The sequence below is a fragment of the Erithacus rubecula genome (assembly GCF_903797595.1).
Source record: "Erithacus rubecula genome assembly, chromosome: 3".
NCBI lineage: Eukaryota > Metazoa > Chordata > Aves > Passeriformes > Muscicapidae > Erithacus > Erithacus rubecula.
Window position 1 is genome coordinate 100,370,822 of NC_136689.1, and position 27,471 is coordinate 100,398,292.

The following is a 27,471-nucleotide window of genomic DNA, read 5'->3' on the forward strand; positions in this document are numbered from 1 at the left end:
ATGACTGGGCTACCAAAGCTGATGCAGTCATAAGTAAGCCAGTGTTTGTTTGCAATTTTGATTTTAAACATAAAGGTTCAAGAAAGGCACAAGTTCAGAAGAATTCCAAAGAGTACTTCAGAGAACAGACAGAGTATTTCTGACACTAGAAAACAATAAAGGCCATAACAAAACAGAATAGCAGTCAGAATATTGCAGTCTTCTTTCTACTCATAATGATATCCTTAAATCCACCAACTCTCCTCATCAAAGCCCTCCCCCAGCCTCCCAAACAGACAACTGGTTTGTTTTTAAAGATTAGCCAGAACCAATTTTTTACCCTGGAGGTCTCTTATTTCTCTGTTGCTGGAAGGGTAAGGGTGGGTGACTGACATTCAAGTAAGTTGAAATGTGAGCTGCAAGTCTTCACGTTTTTCAGTAATAAGTCATTTTGATAGCAAAGTCCTTTTCTGAAAGGTAACTTAGATTCTGTTGGGAAAAAATACTCCCCAATACAACAGGGATCTCTTCTAAATCTTAGCCAACCACCTGTTAAAGTATCTCACAAAGACCTGGCTCCCAGAACTCAGATTTCAATGCAATACAGCCTATTTTATTTCACTCTACTAGAATTACTAAGTAAAAACCTTGTCATTGCTAGTCCAAGTAAGGGTAGAAGCCCTTGCCCTCCCCTATCAAAATTTGTCACCAGCCATGTCCAGGAGCTCCATCAGAAAGATCTGCAAAGAACACTTGTCCTAGCCCCTCTTCTGGCCTCTTCCTTTTATCTTCAGATCTTCCCCATGGGCCATCACATTTCCCAGCCTTAAAACATTTCAAGGAGCCAAGATCTGGAATTCTTAAAGGGGCCCGAGGTTTCCCTTTGAAATTTAGTCAGAACTGCCTACATAGCTCCCTTTGGCCCCTTAAAACAAATTTCAACACAGCAGAACACAATCAGGTACTTCTGGCCCACTTTTCAGCATTCTTTCAAACATCTGGTTGACAATAACTGCTATCATGGCTCTCTAAACCAAACAAAGTGAGTAGGAGCTCAAAAATATTTCTCACTTCTATTTATTTCAAGGGTATTTCATGTTTTCTGCAAAGCTTGTATTCAACAAAATACTCTGTATGCATCGCTTTTAAAGAAAATATTTTATTATATTATGGGAAAAAGCATGATCATCCAAAGTTTGTATTGTTAAAAAAATTGAAAATTTAGACAGCATGTCGGTATATTCCGTTCCACATGGGAATGATAAGAAGACTCTATATCATTACTAGATATTGCACAGTCTGAAGGAAACAAATCACATGATCTTGGGAAACATCTCACATTATGAAAAATCTACAAAGAAAACATTAAAAAAAATCCCAACAAAACACACAATCCTTTCTACAGTAGCTTTAAGTTTATAATTCTTGGAATGACCGTATTCCACTGAAGACCATCTCAGTGACAGGAAGCTTCATTTCAGCAATCCCCTTGTGCAAATAAGATTAATAAAAAAAAAAATAATAATAATGCAGTGAAGTCTTTTGATATCGTGTGAGTGGCAATAACCACACAGCTGTTAGATCCCTGCCTGGTAAAACAAAACGGGGAAGGAGAAGAGAAGGAAGGGGATTTAGGCCATAAGTTTCGCCTGCAACTCCATCTCTGCCGCCCTTTTGAGTGCAACATCCACCAGAAGCTGGAATCCACTGAAATCCTGGTTGAGGTCTGGTGGTGTTGGAGGAGGAGTGTTAAAGAGCCCACTCTGCGTGTTTGCCCCGGGTCCCAGTTTGGATGCGTCCTCGTGGCAGGAGAGGGGGTTATCTGTGAAGCCGCCAGCCGGGGGCTGCTGCAGGTCCGTGGTCTGGCCTACATCAGCTGGCTGGCAGAAGTGGAAAGGGGCATCTTTCAAGGCAGTCACAGTCGTGTGGCAAATGACGGAGGGCCGAGCCAGGAGCGAGCCCGGGGAGGCGGGCTTGGAGGAGGACACAGTCTTGGCCAGCGGCGCGGCGGCGGGGAGGAAGGCAGACTCCTCCAGCAGGGGAATGTAGTTCTTGGTGCTGATGGCAGACTCCACCAGGCCGCCCTCGGGAAGCTTGGTCCCTCGCCGCGAGATAGTGAACTGATTTGGGTCTTTGCCATCCTTCCTCAGCATGTCAGGTAACAGCCTGCGGCGTGCATTGATAAACCAGTTGCAGACCTGGGAATATAATGACATCTTAATTTCTACCATGTTCATTCTCAGCTATGTGCTACTAGAGTGGATGGTTACATTAATGAATCCCTCCAAGCAGTTTCCTTTGCTGCACAACAAAACAGAGACCCACTGACAAGTTCTGACATGCAACTCCCTGCTCCTGTTACAGAAAGCCCCGGGACACCTGAAGTCCAAACTAGGGGTTTAGCTTTTAACTCTGTGCACACACATTAACCTATTGGCTATTGTTGCCTAGCTTAGGTTAATTAACTACAGGAAAACCTTTTCTCTCTGAAGAGAGCCACTCCTCCCACAAATAGTTACTGATTTTCCTTGTTCAACTGACTGTGTCGACAGACATAACATGAATTACCTCATTTAAGTTTGTCCTTGTTTAAATATCAACCAGTTTCCTGGGCAATACAGGATAGTTTATAGTTTAACGTCTTTTTTCTCTTTACTACATAAAGGAAGTCTTCTTTATAATGTTGCATTAAGACAATTTTACTCTATAACCAATTATAAAGATTGCACTAATGAATTAATATGAAAAAATAAAGCCCAGGACTGAAGAGGAGTGCTCTCTACTTAGCAACTCCCAAAACCAAACCCTGGTTTACCCAAGTTTTCATGTAGCCACCTTCCCACATGGGATGCAACAACAGGCAAAAACTAATGATCACAGAAGATGAGAATGATGCATCCAAGGGACCTCACAGATGCCACTGGCATCCCAGGATGAGAGGCCAAAATAATCACACAAACGCCTCACCACACCTGTACTAACACCCTTGAGTAGCTCTATCCCATAACGGTTATTCCACTGATTTTAATGGCAGTCATCATACACATAAATTATGTCCATGTAGTACTAGAACGAGCCTCAAATTGCCATTTTAGAAGTGAAGAGGTACATGTTAAGCTGCACATCTATCACCATGTAACCTCTATAGACAAATACCTTCTTCTCACAATAAACTATCTTGCACAGACACTTTATGTATTTTGGGGCACAGTTCCACAAAAAATTAGCATGCATGCTCCAATTCATGACTGTCTGTTCTCCCAGAAAAATAATTTTATTCCCAATAAAGAAAGATAATTGTAACACATAATCAGTCTTTATCTCTCATTATGAGTGCCATCAGCAGGAAAGTGGCAATAAAAAAGGAAATCTCACACGCAGTGTAAACATTTGTATCCATGAGTAGACCACAGGTGAATTAAAAGAGAAAACAGCTCCTTTAGAAGGGAGAAGCACTTGTTTCAGTACCTGTAGTGTGGAAAGGTGTGTTTGCCGGGATAAGAGCGCTTTTTCTTGCTCTGAAGGGTAAGCGTTGTATCGGTGCTCGTAGAGCCAGTCCCGAAGAATCTGCACGGACTCCTTGGGCAGGTTGCCACGTCTCCGCCGTTTGCCTGAGCCAGCCGACGAGGAAAGATCCAGTGGGACATCCATGGTGTCATCATCCTCCGTTTCACTGCCCGATATTGCAACTACACCTGCAATTGTAAGAGAGGAGCAGTCAGCCTCCCAAATCCGTTGAGCGCCTGGCTCCAGCACGTATGGCACAGACAATTTACACCACATTAACTGCCTGTGCTGGTGCAGCCCCTTGCACGGGAGATTCGTCCCGCAGTGTTAACTTGTCATGCTTGCAGCTTTTCTGTCAGCTGAACAAAAAGTATCACCAATGATCCGTTCCTAAAGGAATCTTTCTCTGCAAACCTTCATTTTCCTGTTCCCCTGGCAACCTTTTATCTGCTGCACGTTATCAGATAGCTTCTATCTAATGAGAATACTGTCCAAGTTTGCTTGCTGTGGTATGCATCCAGCACCTTTTTCCAAGGATAACTATCCAGTGGCTGGGCAAAAGGTGAACAAGCAAGAACTTAAAACACCCCAAACTCAAGCATTAGGTTATTTAATTATTTCTTAACACTCTGATGCTTCCCTCCTGGGAGGAATAGATTGTAGATTTTATAAACTAATAATTACATCTATTCAGAAGAATTAATGGAAGAAGCAAAAAAGAAAGGGAAAAATTGCATTTGTCACCACCCCAAAGGAGATTTTCACTTATGAAGGAAGAAAAGTGCAGGAGAAGGGAAGAACCAGGTGCCTAGGAGTTCAGCAGTTTATCAGGAAATGAACTCTCATTTAATTGCATTCTGTATCAAAGAACCATGATCATTTAAATGTACCAGATTTGATCCTATTTTTTCAACTTTGTGGTTTTCATCTCATATTTTTATCCTTGGAAACATGTGTTCTGTGCTATGCTTACTATAAGGGCTCCAAATTTACAAGTTAACTGCATACCTTCTCCCTCCAACACAAAGAAAGGAACAGTTTTCAAAATCTGATTATCCCTTAATATATGTACACCACACTACTAGTAACATGAAGCTGTGGAATGTAAATCAAACAAACAAGCAAGTATTCAATAGTTAGTAAGCCTACAATTCTACTCCTTTGGTAGGATACACAAGTCACTAGTTCCATAAACACAAAGAAAACCATGCTTTAAACTCACCAGAAATTTTAGGAATCTTACAAACTACATAAAAGTCCAAAAAGATACTACCCACATTCATACTAATTTCAAGTGAACTCACACTGCTTTCAGAAGCAGTTTTAGAAATTATAGAAGGAAAACAAGCCCTTAATCTTTTTGTCTTTTGAACTTAGTTTGGGGGGGTGATGGGGTGGAAAGGAAGAAACTTACTCACTTGCTAACACCAAAACTAAAAACCTTAAAAGTAAAGCCAACTAAATGTCAAAAGTAAAATTTTCTGTGGGAAACCATCCATAATTCAAAAATTCTATTTAAGGAAATAAAGAAAGCCCTAAATGACAAGAAGTGTACCTGTGAAAATATTAAACTATATAAAACTATGTTATATCCCCAAGTAAAGGCACAGAAGGAAGTAATGCCTTTTAAAAAAACTAACCAATGAGCCACCAAAGCTCCTGCCACCATACAAAGAAAGCTAGAAGGTATGCACATGCAAGTTTTCCTTAATACTTGGCAGGAGGGTAGGGAGAGAAACAGAGAAGGACCTTTCCTCACACTTCTAAACTTCAGCCAAAGCTGACATGGTAAATTATTCTTTCCTTCCCCTATTTATGAATAGCTCCAACATCCTTAAATTTAGTCTAAGTTGTCCAATTTGAAATGCACAGTTTTGATACACAAGCATTCCCAACTGATGATCAATCTGCAATCTGTCTGGCATAGTTACTGCAGTAACTTACTTGGTATTGTTTTCATTCTCCCAAATGCTGATTTATGTAACCGACAAACACCAAACTGACATACCAAATTTTTCATCTGGTGATTAGCTACATAAATTATCCAGTCATGGAACAGGAACAATAGGACAATATTTAAATAACCAACACAAGATAAACTCCAAATTATGTAAACAATTTCTTAATTCATGTAGAAAGTATGTCAAAAGTTTGCTTTACAATGATTCCAAGCAAACCATTTTGTCATAACTTCATGGAAAGTGTTGTCATGCTTGCAACCTGACCTGAGAACATGCCTTGCATCATGGGCTGCTGGAGCCATGAGGAACACTTCTGGGAACAAAGATCCTGCAGAGACGACAGGATGGCTCTTCAAAGCAGCTCAGCCCTTTTAAATTGAATTTAAAAACTAGCTAAAACTAGCCCATGCTATTCAGACAATGTTTTGAAGTGCACTGTTCTTGTTTGTCAGAAACCAGAACTGTTGCAGCACTACACTGGGTTGGGTTTTTTGTTTGTTTTTAAATATAATGGGCAGTAAGGCAAGACCTTGGAAAAAAAGGGAGAGGCAAACAGCAAGGGCTAGAAACAAGAGGGAAGGAGAAACTTCTGTGAAAAAGTTAGATGCCTAATGGTTTGCAAAAATATTTACGTGGCATAACAAAAAGTACTCTAGATACACACCACCCAGTCAGAGGTGACTTTTCCAGGATCTACCATACAAATAAAACACTCCATGGACACCTCTGAATTTCAGAAAACTGACTTAACAGCAAAACCTCTCCTAGAACTGATGCTTTTTCTTTAGCTGGGGAAAAAAAAAAGTAACAAGATACTGTCTGCAAGCCAGCAGAATAAAAACGTTTCTCCTTTTCAGACAAGATCTTTTGCTAAAGTAAAAGTTGTCATCTGACTAACCGTAACCTACCTAGCAAGAAATGAGTCACCAGCAGAGGCAGCCCTTTGACCCGCTGGCTTAGTGTGTCACATTAATTGACACAGTAAGTTAGTGACACAAAGCAGGTTTTGGTTAAGCAGGAAACCCAGCGTAGTACGACTTCTGCTGATTTAAATGAGCTCATTTAAATAGCTGATCGGCGCTCTGAACTCGTGGCAGATCTCTCCCGAGCAGTACAGAGCTAGCAGCAACAGGAAGTCATGGCTAGAAATCTCTCACTAGCCCAGCTGATATTTTTTTACTAGAGCAGGAGCCACATTGTTGCTGTCAAGGCTCTGTTTTCATTAAAGCATTCCTGCTGATTACAACCCAGCTTTGTTTTTCCGTCTTGTTAGTAATCAGCCTATTCGCTGCTGGTTTCCTGTTTTAACAGGGCCCAACTGAAAAGGCTCCTGGCCATGCTCCATGACTGGACCATTGGCTTACTGTTATTTACACCCAGAATAAAGGCCTGTGGACACGATGAGTAGCCCCAGCTGACCTACTAATTTATTTTGTATTAAAAGCAGGCTAAGGCCAGGCTATTTTATGTCTCCTCCTAAATACACTTAATCCAAACAAAATAAAAATTGCTTTTACAGGACTAAAATTAAAACAGCACAATTAAATTTGCAGAGAGGTCTGAGAATCAACGCAAAATCCCATTCCTTCATTTCCACATTGCCACTTAAAAGAGTAGTCTATGCTATTAATGATCTAAGGACTACAAGATCAGCATTCCTTCTTTATAAATTACTTTATCCTCCTGGCTTCCCAGCTGAAGTCATATCCATGATTGAATGCACTGCTGCATTGTATCACAGCCCAAAGACTTTACAGGTGCTGCCCGTAATCAGCTCAGGGAAGATTACACCTATGATCTGGAGTCTGGGCTCAACACCCCAACGTTAGTTAACAGCTTGAAACAACTTGAGTAAAAGTACAGTGATGACTAAAGCAGATTTCAAAACATACTACTGCCACTTATAAAGGTATGCTGAAACAGTTTGAGGGGGAGGACAAAGTGTTTAGAGAGGCTGAGACAAATAAAATGGAAGTTAAGCAAACGAGGAATTTAGGCTATGAGAGGGGAAAAAGGCATTAAAAAAAACAACTATCCCATTGTGTCGAGGAAGAGCTTCACAGAGGAAGTGGCAGAAGCCAATTGTTATTCAAAAGAGGACAAAGTATACCACAAAGAATAATCTCTGCCCTCCAGAGAAGAGATGGACAAAAATCACCTTAAAGAAAACCTCCCACCCCTTAGGGTTCTCTGAATTTCTTAAGTGAGATTTTTTTTTTATGAGCACTGATAAACAGAACCAGTTCCCATCTAAGCCCCCGATCCTGTTGTAACCAAGTTCAGTAAGATTCTTCACATGTATAAACTTGAGCACATGCCTGTGCCTTTTCGAGACTGTGTTCTAAATCAGCTAATTAACAAGCCAAGTAGGTTCCATGTGATTGCTATCACGTTATTATTTGTAAATGAAGCTATCCATGGAAGAGTCCTGAGGTTTAAATCCAATCTGCTAGCTTAAAAAAAAAACAAACAAAAACAAACAAAAAATTCTCAACAAAACAAACCAACAACAAAAACACAGCATCACACACAAAAAAAAATGCAAAACTCAACACACACACAAAAAAATCTAACTAAAATACAACGCAAATTTAAAAATCAACAATAAAAATACCATAGTTTAAAATTATTCGTAAGTAGTAAAAAACTACAAGGATACAGAAGGGAATTTCCACAGTAAAAAAAAAAAAAAAAAAAAAAAAATCACCACCTTTTTCCTCTGAATGAGTTTCATAATTGAGGAACTAGCCTATAAATTGTCCTCTGTACTTTACAGCTTGCACTCTACTACTCCCAAAGCAACTAGACTTGGCTGTACTATACTTCCCCCCGCCCCAACCGGGATTTTTCTAGGAGTGCGAGCAAGAAATCTGTAACAAAGTCACTCTTTGAAACTTCTTGAATGAGCTTCAAACGCCAGGAGGTCACAAATAAGTACAAGCCCAAGCTTTATTAAAACAAAGGCACCCTAGCCCTAACATCTTTTAAAAAGTTTCCGCCTTTGTCTCCTCACCTTTTAATTTGTGCCACGCAAACCCCAGGCCCATGGCCCCTCTCAAAAGTTCTCCCTCCCGCCTGTCACCTTTCATTGTTTCCATTGTTTCAGCCCAGGATTTGCAATCCTCAAAGCAGAGCTTACACACACACACACACTCTTACACACAAAGCCCTACACATGCATACCTAGAAACTACGTCAGCGATTTCCACACGCATTTATTTCGGGGGTGGCAAGAACAACAGTTGAAAGTGCAGGGAGTTTGGTATTTCACCAACCAGCAGCTGCCCTCGGGGAGAGAAGTCTGAACAATGGAAGCAACAGCAGACAGGAAACCAGCTCACCACTGCTGTGCAAATAGGCAGCATAGGAATGTCCTAAAAATAACTGGGCTAAATTAATTCAGCGAAACTCTAAAAGAGGAGGGGGAAACAAACCACAAACTGCTTCCAACACGGTGAAGAATCCCGACCTACCTAAGACGCCTGAGACATTTAAAAGCCAGCGCTGCCGCTGGCTCCGGGCACAGGGGGCTGAGCTCGGTTCTCAGCTCCGGCTGTGACTGGGACCAAGCCCCACTCCGCTCCTCAACACCTCCCTGCCTCCTCTTTAAACTTCGCCTTCGTGGCTCAGTTCCCTTTGTGTGCGCTCCTCTTAGCCGAGTGGCATGTCCAAAAAAAACTTCTGACGAGGGCTACAAACCATATTAGTACACACCATGTCTGCAGCAGCCCAATGATTTCACGAACTACATATGCATTAATTGCTCCAAGGGCATTAACAATGAGGGAGGCTGCTTTACTACAGAGCCGCAGGAATGCATAGTAGGGGGAAAACAGCACAACTCTGGAGTACTGAACATGCGCACTGCTCCCCTCTAACCCTCCACTTCGGAGCGTTTAATGGTCTTTGAATGCAAAACACCCTTCAGCCGCACGGCCGACTGGCAAATCGCAATTGAACAGACACTGCTTTGCTATGAACTTCTTCCCAGCCAGCGCAGGAGCGTTAGATCCGAAAGCACGTTCCGCGTCTTTGTGGCCAAGCGCTAATTTAAAGGCACTTAAAGCACCGCCAGCGCGATGAGTCACGATCCTCTAACTGTAAAGTTTGTCTGTTTGCAAGTGGACACAAAGAAAACTCAAACAGCCTCATGGCTACGGCGCGGGGGGGGCGAGGGGGAAGTCTTCTTCCTTTTAACCCTGTGTCAAAACTTTTGTACTTTTGTGTTTCGTCTCCCTGTTTTAAGGGATAAAAGACATAGAAAAGGCTTCAACTTTCAACAAAACGAGGCGGTGGAGGGCGCGGAGGGGTTTGAAGCCCTCCCGCCTATGCCCCCCCCACGCCTCAAGCCCCACGCTGCCGTCCCCGCGAACAAAGAGTTGCGGGACGGCCCCGCTTTCCTGGCCCCAAGTTGGGAAAACCACCCGCACCCCCGTGCCCCTGGCGGGGACGATGGGGCTCGGGGAGGAAAAGCGCTGAAAAGTGTTTTACGGGAGCGCAGGGGGAAGAGGCTCGACGGAGGGGGCGAGAACAAAAGTTGGCGGAGGACACGAGGCGAACGGCTGGACATGTTTTTGACAGGGAGCCAGCAGCGCAGAGAGGCGGCCGCCTCCAAACAACAGCCCCGCATGTTTTGTCTGGGAGCGGAGCATCCACTGCAATCTTCCACAGGATACAGGCCAGGGGGTGTGGGGGGACACGGGGGACAAAAGGCCGAGAAGGCAAAGGGACTCCGGCTGGCTTAGTGACAGCCCCCCCTTCCCCTTTCCACCCCGGGTAGGGGCGCGGGGCACCCCGCTTTGTCCCGGCACCCCATCACAACTACCTTTTTTACTTTTCATCTTGATCGCGAGGACCGAGCCGATCGCCGGACACCCCACGCACCGACCGACCCAAGTTTCTCTCCCTCCGCCGGACGCTGCTTTCCCCCTTTAAGCTCGGCGAGGAGGAGGAGGTCGATGAAGAAAGAAGGAACACCGCCGCGGAGCCAGGCGCCCAGTCCGCGGCCGCGCTGCTGTCAGCGGGAACCGCAGGGCTCTGCCTCCCCCGGGGGCTCTCTGATGCGGCCGGGGTGGGCTTCCCTCCCCCCTTCCCTTTGTTCCCTTCTGCTGGCGATTGGCCCCGGCCTGTTAAAGTGAGGAAAGGCACGGGAGAGAAAGGTACACAGCGCCCGCCCTCCCCCACCTCCCCGCAGTGAGTACGGGAGAGTAACCGTGCGCTGCACTGGCACTCGCGGCTCTGCCTCCTCCTCCTCCTCTCTCCTCCCTCCCCTCCCGGGTGTTGAGGCTCTGTCAGACGGGAGGGGAGGGACCGGCCGGAACGGGGGGGTGTCCGCCCGTACCCGCTCGCTCATGCACACACAACAGCAGCGGCGGGGGGAGCTCTCCGTGCCTCCCGCTCCCTCGCCTTTCTTCCAGGCAGACGTTTGATCATTAAACTGGAAGGAGGAGAAGGAAGAGGCGGGGGTGGGGGGGGAGATTTTGACAGCTGCCCTTGACTAGCCTCCTCCTGTTGCTGCCGGACGAACCACCCACTCCTTCGCGTGAATAGAGGAGAAGAAAGGAGAGTGCGTACGGCTGGGGAAGGAAAGAAGCCCTCCAAAGGCCGGCGCCCCCCTCCCGACTGCCGAGCGGGGCTGCTCCCCCCATCCCCTCCGGTGCCGAAGGAGCCCCGCCTGGCCGGCGCTGGCCACACACACCCCCACCCACCCCCGCAGGGAAGGCGAGCCCCGTTTCTGCGGTTATTTTTACAGCAGTTCGTAAAAGGTTGTTTTTCTCCCACTCGACTCTTACCCCCCGCCCCCCCTCCCCAGCCCCGTAGATTTTGCTGCAGCACATGATCGCAGCTGTAAAAGAGAGAAGTCTCACAGCTTGACTCATCCCTGTCGGGCGAGCACGCTCTGCAGCAGCAACAGTTTCTTTTCCTCCGGGATGGGAAACGTGACACCCGCCAGCAGCTCGCTCCAGCTTCCCCGGCGCGGTGGAGAGCCCTCCCTGCCCGGGCACAGGCGGCCTTGGCGGCCGGTCCCGGCGCTCCCCCGCCGCCCCCTGACAAAACCAGGTGCAAAAAATAATAATAATAAAAATTAAAAAATGAAAAAATCGAAAGTGCTGAACGCCCAGCCGCGGTCCGAAGTGTCACGGGCAAAGGTTTCGGCTCGGAGAGGAAAAGAAGGCGCCTGGCCGCGGAGCAGGCGTGCGAGTGCGGCGTGCACTTATTCCTTATTCCACGGGAGCGTGTTTGTGTCACTCCCGCACCGACACGTGCGGGGCTGCTCCCGGCCGGGCAGGCGCGGGGAGCGGCTGATGAAATAATGGATTCCTATGGCAGAGCAGGGATCATTCCCTCCCCACCACCCTACACCCCCCCAGCGGCGCGGGCGCCCGCACAAATCCGCATTCACTGCACAAGGGAAGGAAGCAACAGCGTTTTAGCTGCAAGCCCTCCCCAAGTACCTTGTAACTATTTTTCTGTGGCGTAATTACAGCGGGAGATAAAACAGCTGTTACACGCCGAACGGGGGATGGATGTGTGCGGGGGGAGGGCAGCTGGTGAGTCACGTCAGTGAACCGAGGACTCAGCGCCGGCCGCTCTGCGGGGCCGGAGCTTGGCTCCAGGATGGGTGACCCTTGTGCTGGCGGCAGCTGGGCGGCGTGTCCGGCTGTAGGTCAGTGGGGCGGGCCGGGCACGGCACACTGACTGACTGACTGGCTGACGGACAGACGGACGGAGGCGCCGCTCCCGGCGGGCGCTGGTGCGGCGCGGTGCGCGGTCCCGCCGGCGGCAGCGCGGTGCGGGCATTGCCGCCGGCCGAGCGCCCTCCGCCCGCCCTTCCCGCCGCCTTCCCGCCGCGCCGGCCCGGTTCCGTGCAGGGCCGGGTGCGCAGCCCGCCGTGCTCGCTGCCAGCCCGGCAGGACCGGGCTCGCTCGCTGTTTTCGCCCGAGCCGTGCCCCCGAGGCACTGGCGGCTCGGGGGCGGGAGCTGTGCGCGCACGCCGCCGTATGGCTTTATTTTGGCTTTTAGTGTTTTGTTTTTGTTGTTGAAAAGCCCTGCTTCCCAGCTGTGAGGGCTGGCTCTTCGAACTGCTTGTTCCGAGCGTCCGGGCAATGGTCATGCCAAAAAAGCAATTATGGGAAGTTAACAAAAGACACGTCAAGGATTCGAAGAGATTTCCCTTTCTCCCTGCCGCCAAAGCCGCCTGCTCGTTGTCCTTGGGACCGCAGGCAAATCAGTGGAATCTGTGAAACTAGCTATTTCCTTATTTTCCTTTTTTTTTTTTGTTTTTTCCCTCTTTCTCTTTTTTTTTTTTTTTTTTTTTTTTTTTTTTTTTAAAGTTTTGTTGAAATAGTTTTGTTCTGTTTTTCTTGACCAAGGTCATTTTTATAAGGAGAAAAAAAAAAAGTTGTTTTTATGCTAGACTTAAGTTACTTTTTTTTTTTTTTTTTTTTTTTTCTCAAAAGCATTAGAAACAGCCTTTCTAGGAAAAGATAAATTTCGACGTTGTGTGGCAGCTTTTTTAGCTGTTAGGCGAATGTTCATTCCTAGCTCCTGTGGTATAAAAAGCATGGAGAGGTATTGTTTTGAAACAGGTTCCTCCATGGAAACTTGTATGGAGGGGTATACTCGTAGTTGGGACCAATGGGAAAGACTGAAAATGGGTTTGTGGAGTTCACGTTGCAGTTGTTGCCCGGGGCAATGTCTCAGGTTTGTCCACAACTTTTGGCTGCCTTTACCACTTGAAGAGTCCTGATACATGTTCCAAACGGTAGTGAGTTAAAGTTTGCAAAAAGCAGTGCAATGGAAGAAAACCCCCACAGCTTTCTCTGCTGGTAAAACTGCAACACACCTGAAACAAGACTGTGTCTCAAAGGAGAGCAGGTGATTTGCCTGAGCTCAAAATGGACAGATCAACTTGGTTTTGTAGCAAATAACCTGGTGGCCTGTAAGATTATCATGTGTATTAGTATTGGCTGCTGCTTGCAAGCAGAAGGTATGGAAGGCCATATGTATCTTTCTGCAGTTTTTATTTTTCCTGCATGTATTTGTGAGGCTGTGTTTTTAGAGTTACTTAATGTGCTAGAGCTGCATCAGCAGTGTTAGTTGTATCTCACACGCAGCTCAAACTGCTTCATGCTGAGCAGCTTTGGCATCCGTGCAGCTCCTTGGGTAGGTAGTGGTGTACACGTGCATCTGTGCCAACAGGTTGGAACAGCTTGCTTCAGTCAGAACAAGTTCAGCTCTGTCTGGACCCATCTGCACAGACATGCTGTGTTTGTAAAACTGGATTCCAAAAAGGGAGAGAAATTAAACTGGAGGGGCTAGATTTTTAATTACTCTGTGATTGTCCAATCTGATAGGTTTATCAGTTTTCAGTGGTGGTGTGTACATGCTTCTGTCCTTCACATGACCACGTGCACAGCTCATTGTTTGTTTCTTACTTTGCTAGTGCCTTGCTTTGAGGTGCTGGGACTATGTTTGCCTGGCTGCTGAAGTCTCCAAGGCAATGTTTTGGGCATAGAAATTATTAGAGGAAGTACCCTGGAAAATCAGGGCCTAGCCAAATCAAGCTTGTAGACATTTGTTATCTTGGTCTTTTTATTCCAGTTTCTCATGTATTAACTAGATAGCACTTTAGCCACCCCCGCCCACCCAAAGTTGTTATGAAAATAAATCCATTGACACTCAGATGCCATTGAAATATTTGTGATAAAATGTATTAAATTGTAGTCCGAACATGAAGTTAAGCAGTGCCTATGGCACTAAGAGTAAAGCAATGCAACAGGTGAATAAATCTGTCCACAGAAAAACAGGGATCACTATTATAGGTTACAGCTAACCTTCACCTTTTCTAGTCCATGATGTTGAGTAGTTTCAGAGGAAAGAAGAGGCTACAGAAGGCAGGTGTGAGGTAATATTTCCCCCAAAATGTCCCATCCAAATATTTAATAGTTCAATACAAGCAGGGGAGGAATGGTTTAATAGAACTTCAGAGTTTATTACTGACCTAGTGACCTAGTGCCAAACCTTTCCTACCTAGATAAAAACCTGAGATTTTGGACAGCAAGATACCATCTTTCCACTGGATTCCAGAGGAAAGCTGCACCTTCCCATAGCATCCCTGGACCTTCAGAGGAAAACTGCACTTTCTACAGGAGCACTGCTCCAGCTGAACCACACCTGCCACTGCAGGGGGACTGCACCCAACATTTAATGGGACTGCTGCCAACACCCTGACTGACAGGGTGTCAGGTTATATTCTGACTCTATCAGTATTTTGGGATTGCTTTTTGAAATACAGTATTTTTATTTTAATTTTCCTAGTAAAGAACTGTTATTTCCAATTCCCATATATTTGCCTGAGAGCCCCTTAATTTCAAAATCATAATAATTTGGAGGGAGGGGTTTTACATCCTCCATTTCAAAGAGAAGCTTCTGCCTTTATTGGCAGATAACTGTCCTTCGAACCAGGGCACCTAGCTGTATAGTCTTTATACTGGTATAAATTTTAATATCTTCATAGAACTGAAATTCTGTAATGGCATTTGAGTGCAGAGAAGCATGTTGAGTTGTGAATTACATAAAAATGCATTGCTTTTTTTTTCTTCTTCTTACCTATTTCGTTTAATATCCTCTTGTGCTTTGAGAAAAAAAAAAAATAAAACAAAACCACAAAAATTCCTGTTTTGGTACCATTCATTATTTTATATCTTTCAGCATGACTTTTGACAAAAAATTCTTCACTCTTTTCCTATGAGAATTACTCCCAACTTTTGCTCTATGCCTTTTCTCCCAAGTGTATTTAATCTTACAGTGTTTGGTTTTTCACTAAAGGTGACTTATGCAGCTTGCAGTATTTCAAACAAGGTTATGCCTCCAATTAGAATATATATATATTTAGTGTTACCTTCTCCCTGGTCTGTTTTTATATGGAATCCAGTCTGTTGGGCTTTGTCTTTGGCTGCTGCTACATACTGAGCATGGGGCTCTACCAGCTTTGAAGATTGTATAGCGTGTGTGAAGTTTCTCTTCTGCATGATTTCATATTCATGTAAGTGCTGAATCTTTTGTCATTGCATTGTTCACTCATGTGGTAGAAGTCACACTGAACTTACCAATCTCCCTTTCCCCAAATACATTTTTGACATCTGCAGACTTCTTTTCTTATTCTTTACCTTCCCCTGTTTCTCCTTCTTTCACTGGTCAGAGTTTTTATATTAAAAATCGCTGAACAAAGTAGAGGAGGCAGAAGTACCTTGCTGTCAACCTTTTGTCATAATAAAAAATTAAATTTAATCTTACAGTTTTGATTCACTTACTCCAACCAGATATTTATCCATGATACTCTTTTGACTTCTTTTCTCTTGCAGTATCTTAGCTTCTCCAGTAGCATGGAACCTTGTCAAAGACCTTTCTGAAATCTGAATAAATTATGTCAGCCAGCTGTGCTCTCACAATTAGAGCTCACTTTGCTACCTTTGTGCAAGGGCAGAAAGGATAAATCTAAGTCATGCAGACAATTCTAAGATTTCAGAATGTCTGCATAACAGACTCTGCAACTTGAACACTTTTTTCACGTGTTTTCTGTGTGCATTCTTGTGGTTATCAAAGATCAAGCAAGTGCAAAAACCTCAGGAATTCTTTGTATAAAATCATACTGATTCCTGACTGCTACAGCATCATGGTTGCAAGCTTTTGGTTCTCAGCAAGGACTCTGGGATGGGCTCAAGGTAAGGGGTAGTACTTAGGATTCTTGACAAGGAGCAGCTGCTGGAGTCACCTGTGCTTGCTGCTGGGTTCTCAGACACTGGTAAAGAGGGGCAATGGCTGCTCTGGCAGGGTGTAGTGCTGTCTCCCTCTGAGGCTTCCTTCAACTATTCCCTGTGCCAGCCCTTTGCTCCCTCATCTGCACGTGGTGCTCCCTTGTGCCTGTGATTAGTGCATAAGCATATGGAAATAGAATTATATTATTACTGTAGAGACAATTTAAGTATATTCAGTGATGTTAGTTATGATTATAAGACAGTACAGAAACTTCTTAAGTGGTGTAATGACTTCCACTCTGGGACTAAAATCTGTGTAGCTTCCTCTGGGGAGTGGTTTGTGAAACTTGCATTAATGCAAATGCAGTTTTGTTTCCATCATTTGAAGAAAAATCCCTCTGTAAAATTAAAGATTAAAAAAAATAGTGAATTGTATGTTTAATCTTGCTTGGAGTTAGTCTTCCCTTTCAGGTTTTAAAAGTACAGGAGCAGACCTCATGTATTCCTTTCAGTGATGTAGAAATTATAATTTCTGTCTACCACAGGCACATCTCATATCTGCTTTGTCCTCTTGTCTAAGAGGGGATGCTCTGGCTCTGTTTTCTTTTGTAGTAAATGAGTGAGTATAGCAAGATCAGCATGACAAATGGCACAATGGTTGACAGTCTCATTTTAACTCAAGAACTTGGGGTATGAGAGGAAACAGATCCCTCTTTCCTGAAATTCGAAACCATGGATGCAATTCATGCAGGGTTTTGCTTATCTGCAAGAAGTCAAGCAGGTAAATCAGGTATATCTGACCAAAAAAAAATAAAAGGTGGTTTAAATGTGTTTGGTTTTAATTTTGGGATGCCTAATTTGCTTTTACCACAGACTGGTAGTGCATGCTGAAGGAAAACAAGGCAGGAGGTTTACTGCAAGATACCCAAAACAAGAGTGACCTTGCTTAGCTGACTTAGACAGTCCAGTATTTATTTGGACAATCTCCACTTAGGGCTATGCGTCAGCAAACTGTATCTAACTGTACAAAAGTCGCTGTACAAAGCAACAAAAACAAAGCCTAAGAGTTATCTGCATTTGACGGCTGATTTTTTTCAGGGTAGAATATTAGTTTTGAACAAAATAACTCTTTTAGAAGAATAATTGCTATACCTGGGCACTTATATTCTGTTTAATGTAGTCTCCTCTAAAGGAAATAACATTATGGCTAGCCAAATATTTGCTTGGTTGAGTCTGCATTTGAAGTTTGGGGGTTTTTTTTGTTTTGTTTTGTTTTCTTTAAGAATTGTGTTTCAGGAATATGGTCTCTGAAGTTATTTCTGTCCTTACAAGACAAGGTTAAATTTTATTTCCAACAGGACAAAAAAAAATGTAATGGTAGTGAATGAAATATGCACTTAGTATTACCTGGTAGAAGAATGTCATCATTAGTTTAGAGGAAAAACCTAGCTTGGAATATTTTTTATATTTCTGAACTAGGGAAGTAATGGTACCATATCTTAATACTTTGGGAAATAGCAAGTTTTTGCTAAGACACACAGTCATGTTTTCCTGTCATTAGGGTGAAAGATTTATGTAGGGAATAAGAGTGCCTTCTGGGACTGCAAAATTTCTATGTTTTTTTAGCAGGATAAAAGTGTTATTTATGAGGTATAATAGTACAGAAAAAAATGTTCAGATATATAACCTCATGTTCAACAAAGACTGAAGAAGATATGGACTAATTAGAAACCAGTAGAATTTTATGACAGGCCACTGATAAACACTATGTACTGAATTTAGAAAAGCTGTCACTGCTGTCTGTGCTGTACCTGCTCTGAATATATTCTGAGAGTTTTGTTTTCAAAGTCGTCTGATTTGTATGTTTATAGGGTTTGTATCCACTTCATTGTTTCTGCTGTTGTTACTGTTTTAATAATCTTCGGTGTTACACGATTTAAAATTAATGCAACTACAGAGCTGGAGATTGACTTTTTACAAGGGCTTGTAGTGAAAGGACAAGGAGGAGTGGCTTTCAGCTGAGGAAAGAGCAAGTTTAGATTAGGTATTGGGAAGAAACCTTTCGGTATGCTTGTGGGGAGACATGGAACAGGATGCTCAGAGAAGCTGTGGATGCCCCATCCCTGGAAGTGTTCAAAGCCAGGCTGAAGGGGACATTGAGCAATATGGCTCAGTGAAAGGTGTTAATGTGCATGGCATGAACAGGGCAATTGAAACTAGATGATATCTGAAGTTCCTTTCAACCCAAACCATTCTGTGATTTTAAGTTGGAACAGAATGTTCTTGTAGTATTATGGACATGCTAGAGAGATTCTGAGTGACCCATTAAATTTACAGCCTTGTGGGACAGCTTCTTCAATTGAACATATAAGTAAATTGTTAATTTTATAATTAACTGAGCATTTCTGTGCATTGAAAAGACACTGCCTGCTTGAGAGGCTCAGCCTAAAGGAAGGAGCAAATTTGTAGAAAAAGGGATGACTGTGTCTGTCTTGCAAATGATAACAGTGAGCTGATCTTTTCAGCTGGGTGAAAAGTCATCAAACGATGACTAAAGACAGCCTTTCACTGCCAAAGCCGTGTAAGGCTTTTCAAGTGACAGGTACTGGGTGTTGGCTACCTTTCTATAAAACCCTAGCCATAGCCTGAGGCCTTCGTCTCCTGCAGGCAAATGCATGTTGAGATGATTTAGGGCTGAGTGCCTGCCTGCAGTTATGATTTAGGATACCAGGGAAGATCACTAAACCTGCATGTGGCCCATCCAAGAGTGAATATTAGGAGGCAATGAGAGAGAGAGAGAGAAAGTCTAACAAATAATTTCATCAAGGTTTTGTTGGGCTTTTGGAGGGGATCACATCAATTGGATGGGGGCTTCTGCTCTTTCACTCTCAGTACTTTTTGTACTATGGAAAATAAGGCAGGTGTAAGTGCTTGATTTTAAAACCCCAAGCCTGAAGGTCTGCAGACCAAGGAGGTTTGGGCAGTGCAGAGAAATGGGAGTGCATGCTTTTATTTTGGTGGTGCTGACATTTTGAGTCTGCATGGAGCTTTCTACTCTCTGTATATGATAACTATTAAGGCACTAAAAATCTATGTTTTTCCTCCTTCCATTGCAGTTAAGAGGTGTAGTAAGAGCTATCATCCTACTACCAGCAAATATTAGAATCTCTTATACCTACGTTACTTCTGTGCTCTCATGAATTATAACAAAATGTGATCAGTCCAAGTAGGGTTATCTGCTTCCTGAGGAGCTAGAATTGAATCACCTGAATGCCAACAGTTTTACCTGACTTGAGCTGTTCAGAGATAAGCCTCAAGTGTGGAACTGTTTGATTAACTGGTTAATCCTGACAAGTATAACAAAAGGCCACAGACCCTCCGAATGTCTTCCAATGTTTCTGTTGTTTGCATCTTTGCAAGGTGCTAATTGTCTTACCTGTGGCATCTATTCAGTCTCTTGCAAGTGTGCCTGCAGCCACAAAATCTAGGAGAGCTTCATACAACTAGGTTTTGGCTAGTATTTGTAGTCTTAATTCATGCTAGTTTAAGACTGACTAATTTCTCCTTTGAAGACAGAACCTTTTACCCTTAAATCTGAAACGAAAATGTTTAAAGTTACTGAGCCTGCTGCCTGGCTCAGTATGAGATAAATCATGTATGCCTACAGTAAATTATAGTGGACACAAAGCACTATATAGCTGTGTACTGTCAAATTGTTAAGCTGTACCTACCTAGTCACTGTTGTCATAATGTGTCTAAGTCATGCTAAAATACAGAAGTTGCACATCTGTGAGTGATTGTCGTGTGAATAACAGGAGCTATGTGCCATGAGCAGAGCATTTTTTTAGTTTCCTCGCTTTAAACTGATTTTTTTAATCTGATCTTTAACACAAACCACATATTTGAGAGAGAGATAAGGATTATTGCTGTCACATAAGAGACAGTACTCTTTGCCTGGTAATTAATCTAGTGATATTGTCATCGGCCAAAACGCGATTTCTTAAATTTTGTGTTTAGAAGTGGAATAGCTTACTTTGAATAAAGATTTAAACTCAAGCAGCTATTATGCATTCTGAGTAACAATGTTGAATGACTTTGTTACTCAGTATTTTTTTTTAATTGAAAAGTTTAAAGCTTGTTTTGTGCTATAGACATTAAATACCAAGAGAAAATTGCTGTTAAACTGAAACCTGTCTTATAGTGCTGTATTCTTTCTTGGTTTTTTTCATAGTAGCACCATTAACTTATACACAGTCTTGGTATGAAAATATTGATCCTGCCAAACTAAAAGATAATAACTTGGAATGCATTTTTCTAATATTCTTTGCTGCCTTAATATACACAGAACTTCAGACTGATATTCTGTTCTATGTATATGTATGTTCTGAGCTAACAAGTATGTATGTGTTTCTGTGTATATACACACAATATAGTAACCTCTAGCAATCTTCACTCTTGGTGTAAATCTTTGAAGAAAATGCAAAGTAGAGGACATTAAGCACCGTTTGCATACACCTGTACATGTGTAAATATGCACACAATGCTATTAGTTATTTTATTTATGTTCCTTGTTTTCTTACTACACTAATAATGATAACAATGTATGTCCAGATGGAAGATACTAGTCTGCAAATTTGGTGACAATAGTATTATTTTTGGAAGGCTTAATGAATAGAATGCCTAGCAGAAATGATCACTCTGGTGTGCCATGTCTGCTGGGAAATGATAAGCCTCTGTAAAAGTTCTCTGTAGACTGGCCAAAATTTAAGTCCTGTCCAAGTGACACATGCCATGCTAAATTAACTCTGAGCACTGGTAACAGTATGATCTTGTCACTGTGGCATTCCTGCTTCACTAACTGGCAAGATGTAAGGCTTAGTGTTGGTGAAACACCACACTAATATAGCCATGCTACTTTTCACTCTTAAACCAACTTTGGACTTTCTTGTCCATGTACCATCATGTTGCACATGACCACTGCTAAGAATGTCATTGCTGGTGATTATTTTCAGCAATAACACCTTCTGTTAAGTGGCTAAATGATTTATTAACTGCTGCTTTAGAAATACAGTGTCCCTCTCAGAAATGTCCATTATCCTTCAAAAGAGTAAAATTTAGTACAAGTAAGGTAAGGCTTGTTAGTGGCCCAGTGTCACGAGTAGTTTAAGGCAGCAGTGAGGCAAGCAGGTGTTGGTGAAGATAGATCAACAAAAGACCACTATGAACTGTGAACAAATGGGGGACTCAGTATTACTCAAGTAGCCACAGTTAGGATTTAGATGGTCCTAGGGGTTTTGAAGTGAGACTTTGGCATAACTCAGATTTATGGAAAAACTTCTGTGAACTTCAGTGCTGTAGGGTGCTATAGCTTGTATTTCTGCTAGCATTCAGAGATGCTACACCTCTCATTAATCTAATTTCTGCAGTATGAAAGGACCTGGCCAGCAAATTAATAAAGTGTAGCTTGCTTTGACAGAGCCAGAGGGAGATATAAAAGAGATATACTGGAGACAGGAGAATGAGACGTGCAGCAGAAGAAACAGTAAGGCTGCCCATGAATGCCTGGTGATGGCATATTGTGCTTTGCTGTCAGTCTGTTGACTCATGCACACTTCAAAAGAGCTCTCAGGGGAGCCAGTTACACGAGTCGCTGCCTGATGCATTGTAAATCACGGCAGTACTCTTTTTTTGTTGTTTGGATGGGCCTTGAGTGTGCCTAATGCTATTTTGAAACAGCTCATAATGGCACTGGAACTTGGGAGTTTCAGTAAAACTGGGGCAGAGGGATAAGGAAAGCTTGCCCCTACAGATGGGATCAGTCAGAGCTGCTTCATTGTTGGCTGGACAAGTGTTCTTTAACAGTGTGGTGCTCTTGTTCAGAACTCAGAAAGCAGCAGCAGCCATGGAAGTCGAATAGAAATGAAACCAAAAAGCTTAGTGTGGTTTGTCTCCATAGCCTGTCTCAGGGATGTTGTACCCCCAAGACTTGGTCAAAAAACAGAGCAAAATATTCCGAGGGTCAGGTCAGGGGTGGTGCTGCCAGGTGCTGCTGCAGCATGGAGTTTCCTCCTAGGAACCAAGAAGTGCCTCTCCTCAGGAGCAGGCAGCAAAGGGCAGCTGCTGGCCCTGGGTGAACCTTGAAATGCTGCAGCCTAACATTACAGCAGAACAAGGTCCAGGATTGTAGACAGGATTCCTGGGAAAAGGAGGTTTGTATGAGTGTGTTACCTTTGTCTGTTGTTCTGCCTGGGTTCCTCAGTAACTTCAGAAGTTTTAGGACAGTTCCAGATAAATGTTACAGAATTCAAAAGAATCTCTCCACAGAAGGAAAGTCAGCAACAGGTGTTCAGTTGTGTTTTTAGTGACAAGCTGACAATGGGAAAATTTTGAGTGCCCCAAGCACAAGACAAAAGGTGGTGAGAGTTTGCATCTTAGTTCAAAGGGGGTAATAAAAACATGACACAAAACTGCAGGTAAACATGAAAAGCATTTCACTCCCTGTGGAGCTATTTAGGTCTTTTAAATGATGTTTGATGAATCATTTGTGTTTTCAAAGCCAGAGTAGGGATGCTTGCAGTTACAAATCCACATTCATAACTACAGTGATTGCACAGATGATGAGTGATTTAATAACACCAAAGCTGATGTCTCCTTGATTTCTCTCTGAAAGCAATCAACCATCCTAAACCAACCAACCAAAAAAAAAAAAAAAAAAAAAAAAAGAAGAAAAATCCACCACACCAAAACAAATATTTGTCTTGGTGAAGTTAGTTTTGTGCAAAAATGCTAAACCAATAGCTTTGTTTGTTTGTCCCTAATTATAGATTATAGTACAATTACTAGAGCCCAGCACAAAAAAAAGAGATAAGTTCCTTTTTACAGTAGATCACCAGTGAAATTTAAAACAATGGGTAAATGATGACAAAGCTTTTATTTTAGTGACTGGTAGTATAACAATGCCTTCAACTATGTTGCTGTATTCTGATTTGTGTGTATTTATTTTTTATTTTGAATAAGTAATGGAAATCAGTTCTCTCTTAAACTAGTGGAAGCAGTGGCAGTTCCTGTAAACCCAAAGCACAGAACTGCTTCTGGAAGACTTGCAGATCAAAGAAAAACATTAAAATTGACCATAATATCCAAGTCAGAGATTATCAATGAACCTCTAGTGCTGGCAATTCATGAGCTCCCAGGGCTGTGCGGGCTTTTTGCCTCTTGCTTTGGCACAGAGCAAGAAGGAAATGCCTCTTCTTTTTGGAGTGCCAAGGAGATAATTTTGATCGATTTTGAAATTAACAGGAGAGAGTATTTGCAAGGCAGCATGTTCAGCTTCTCACAATGCTTTACAAAATACAAGAAATTTTTTTAGGTATCCTGGTTCAGTGATATCGTGATTTCCTCATACTCAGAGGTCTGTACAGGATTCCCAGTTTTCCAATTTGTTTTTTCATGGTTACCAAAGAGTAGAGTTGATGATCCTGTTTTGTTGTAGCCGCGATCATAGCAGTTACAGCTTTAAAATAAATTGCATCCAGCCATGAAGACACAATACAAACACCAGTTGTAGATACCAGATTTTAACCCAGTTTTAGGTGTTGTCTGGTATTTGAAGTGTCAGATTGTAGTACTTGCAGTTAATAACTTACAGAGCACTCAAAATACATCCAAAGTATGAGAATAGCTGTCATTACAATATGCAGATTAAGTCAAGGGACTTGATTTCCATTTCTGATACTGAAGCACTCTGCACAGGGAGCTAGCAGTGGTCTTTCCATATCCATAAAACCAGAATGGCTCTTACTGCTGGGCAAATGCTGGCAAAAATGTTCTCTGCAGTTAACATAATGCCATTTGCATTGCCACAAATATGTCCAAGCTCACAAGTTTGCTTTGTGCTGTTTTGATGTGCATTCTTTGACTTCATGTGAAGTTGCTGTGTACACTTCATGTTTTGTGTCTCTCTCTGCCTGGTGGCAGCCATCCAGGCAGCTCTGAAGTCAGACTGTAGCAGTGAAATGGTGCCCAGTGTGTTACCTGCAGGCATGCAAGTAGTCATGTGGGGTCATGTAAGAAAGTGCTTCCTTCATGGGATAGGCAGAGATTATGGTGACACCATTAATCTTGTGCTTGCCACTTGGGCCGTAGAGAGGGTTAAAGACTGAAAAATTATAAAGCACAACCTGGCCTCTGAGGAATAGAGGGAGGAGATGGTGAGCAGAAAGTCTGAGACACGAGCAGGGAGTGATGAGGGTCCCTGGTTATGGGTTACCAAGAAAATTGGCATCAGAAGCCAAAGAAAGTTTGTGGGTACAGGTTTTACTTCTAGGAAATGAGCATGGGGATTCAGTTTAGATGGTCAGATAATGTGAATATGCATGTGACTGAGTTCAGTGCTTCTTTCCAGTTATGGGTCAGTGACCTCTCTGCTGGTGTATCTGCTCTGGTATGAGTGAGTTATGGTTTACTGGAATGGTTCTGCAGGTGGCAGTGAATGGAGAACATGCTGCAGAGACAAGACTTGGACTCCTTTTTATGATTGTGCTAGCTGGTCCTCCTCTGAGTAAGTTATGGATGTGCTAGACAAAAAAACCTAAAAAAACAATTCTTAGCTGAGCTGTGGCTGCCTTGATTGGTATATCAGGAGAGGCAAACTACCAATGACTTATATATCTGAATTCTAGTGAGGCAGGTGCTGTCTGCCTGATGTGTACCCAATGCCTCAGTGTCAACACTAAGAGGGAATGATGTAATACCTTACTTTACAGCCACAACCATCTCAAGATCATGAGCTCACATCTAATGAGCAGTTTGAAATAGTTCTTTGCCATTACTATTCCACCAATAGATTTGTTAGTTAACTAATTAACTAATCCCTTGAGCCAGGTAAAGAGATTAGAGCAGCTCTTGCTGGTAGAGCCTTTGTTGGGCCAAAAACATCAGATCAAATATTTTGATCATGCTACTGGTGGTATCTAATCTCAGAGAGTCATTTTTAATCATCTGTGGAATGATTATCTGAAAACCCAGTGCAGATGTAAAGATTGCAGCAGGAGAAAGGAGTGGGAGGCAGTAAGTTGATAGGAAGGGAGTTTTGGCAAGGATTCCCATGTGCTACTTAAATCTTTAGTTGTACTTTCCAAGCTCATCTAGCTGTTACTGTGAATAATAGGCTTGTGAGGCCTCAGAATTCTCTGGCCTTTCATGAGTAACTTGGGTAATTCTCCTTTTAGGAAATATTATGCTATTTTGAAGTAGTAGAATTCTGCAGAGATAGATGTGAGTCCACACAGATTGTTGTGGTGAATTTCATGGATTTAGAAAAGAAATTGCCTCTCTTCATTTCCTCACCCTGTGTTTATATTGCTCAACAGGTCTCTAGGTTAGTGGTAAGGTGGAAAAATAATTTTTCCTTTTTTCCCCCATCCCTTTCCTGCCTTTCTTACTATTTCTTCCCTTACTATGATTTCCCTCTTGCTAGTATTTTTTTGAAGAACCTGTATGTTATAAAAACACAGTTGATACTGATATTTATCCTGTAACATGAAAAAAATTGAATTAGAGTTTAAAGTAATATTATATTTCATAGTTTGGGGGACTTACTATTGAGGATTTTTTAAGTTTCAGGTTATTTAATCAGGGGCATTTAATCAGGAGGCTTCTTCTAAGCTAAGTACACATTGTTTCTCTAGTATTTAAATATCAGTGTTAAGTAATTACTGGAGCCTTTTTATTTTTCTTTTTATCTTCCCTTGGCTTTCAATGACTTTGAAGCTTGGTTTGGGTCAAGTTGCACATTCATCTTTTAAAGCATCTGAAGTGATAACCTCAGCTTGTCCTTTAGATCCTGAGAGCTTACATTTCTGTTCAGCTTTGATTTAGTTCTTCATGTTCTGTACCAAAATTATTAGGGGTACTGAGTGATTTGGTTTTAATGAAAAATAGGATGCCTGCATCTGGCATTGCACAGACTTTGGAAGAATGTATTTTGGAGTTGTAGGATTTTGCTACAAATGTCACCTGTCAGTTTGCTTTCTTGCAAAATCTGATGTAATGGTATAAAAATAGGACTCTTGAAAGCTGCCTGTTCAAGGGGAACATTTCCTTAATTAGCATTTCTTCACTCATGATTGGAAGTGATGTAACCTTATGTCTTGGAATTTCTTTTTTGCCCCCAGAGAGTCTAATCTTTATATGTCTGTGTCTTTACATATGGTTGTATGCACTGGGGTAAAAAAAGTGGTTTAGATACAAAATTATCCTTATATATTTTGTAAAGATTTTTGTTTTCTGCATTACCATCATAATCATATTTCTGTCATCATTCTTCTGGAGAATTTTGCACTCTCTGAAATGGAGAGTGCATTAGAACATTCATTTTGAATTATGAGCTGCTGTCTTCCCAGAAAACATGTTTCGACACCTTAGAGAACAGCCATGGTGGGACAATTTTTGGTCAATCTCAGAGCTGCTGAACTACACCCTTGAAGTGCAGGGCTGTTTTCCCAGGCCTGAGAGCTCAGCCTATAGTATTGTTATAGAGTTATAGCAATCCTTCATTTTGCAGCTCTTAATAGCACCAATAATCTTGAGAGACAAGCAAAAGTTGTGTTGTCTTCCTCAGCAACTTTTGGGCACTTCTAATTTTTTTGTGGAATGTGATGCAGTGGTTCATTGTGAGTTCTCATTTGCCATGTAACCATGGGCAAGCCGTGATCATCCCTTAAGAATGGAAGATGGAGATGCTAATGGGGAAGTTGAATCCAAAAGTCAATGTTACAGAGCCTGTATTTGGGTACTGCATGTTCTTACTTAGTGCTTTACAAAGAAGTCACATATATGTCCTGTGTAATGAGTTCTGAGGAATGCTTTGGACCTGTTCCCAGTCCGATGGTATTTTATCAAGAGGTCAGCTTTGATATCAGTGAAATGATTGCTTAAAATTTTTATGCTCTGAAGCAGAATAATTAGGTTCTTGCATGTGGGAAGACCTTGACATTGGTTGAAGTCTTCCCTTGTTTTGTGACTTCACTTCTCGGTGATAGTTCTAAAGGAGTACTATAGATATAAAGCAGTCCTTACAATATATGCTACTAAAATAGTGAATTAGCTGCCAAAGTTCAGGTTTGTTGAGAATCACTCCCTTTCTCCATAATTAACAGAATGCCTTCACAGGCACAGACTATAAACTCAATGCTAAAGCATTTTGATAAGGCTGTAATGATCATGCACCAATTTGCAGTAGATGAGTGCTTCCACCATAAACT

The 27,471-nt window shown here is 42.5% G+C and overlaps 1 protein-coding gene across 4 annotated transcripts; it reads right to left on the bottom strand.

The window, feature by feature from the left end:
- Positions 1-1,122: 1,122 nt before the first annotated feature.
- Positions 1,123-11,509, bottom strand: TGIF1 (TGFB induced factor homeobox 1). Of its 4 annotated transcripts, none has more exons than XM_079301328.1 (3): positions 11,315-11,509; positions 3,448-3,674; positions 1,123-2,177 (listed from the first exon to the last, which is right to left on the bottom strand). In XM_079301328.1, exons 2-3 carry the CDS (start codon positions 3,628-3,630, stop codon positions 1,611-1,613), a joined length of 750 nt encoding a protein of 249 aa, XP_079157454.1. In that variant the 5' UTR covers positions 3,631-3,674; positions 11,315-11,509; the 3' UTR covers positions 1,123-1,610. The 4 variants fall into 4 exon arrangements, with proteins under 4 accessions (XP_079157454.1, XP_079157452.1, XP_079157453.1 ...); XM_079301326.1 differs by lacking the exon at positions 11,315-11,509 and adding an exon at positions 10,273-11,200; XM_079301327.1 differs by lacking the exon at positions 11,315-11,509 and adding an exon at positions 8,530-10,240.
- Between the last annotated feature and the right edge of the window lie 15,962 nt (positions 11,510-27,471).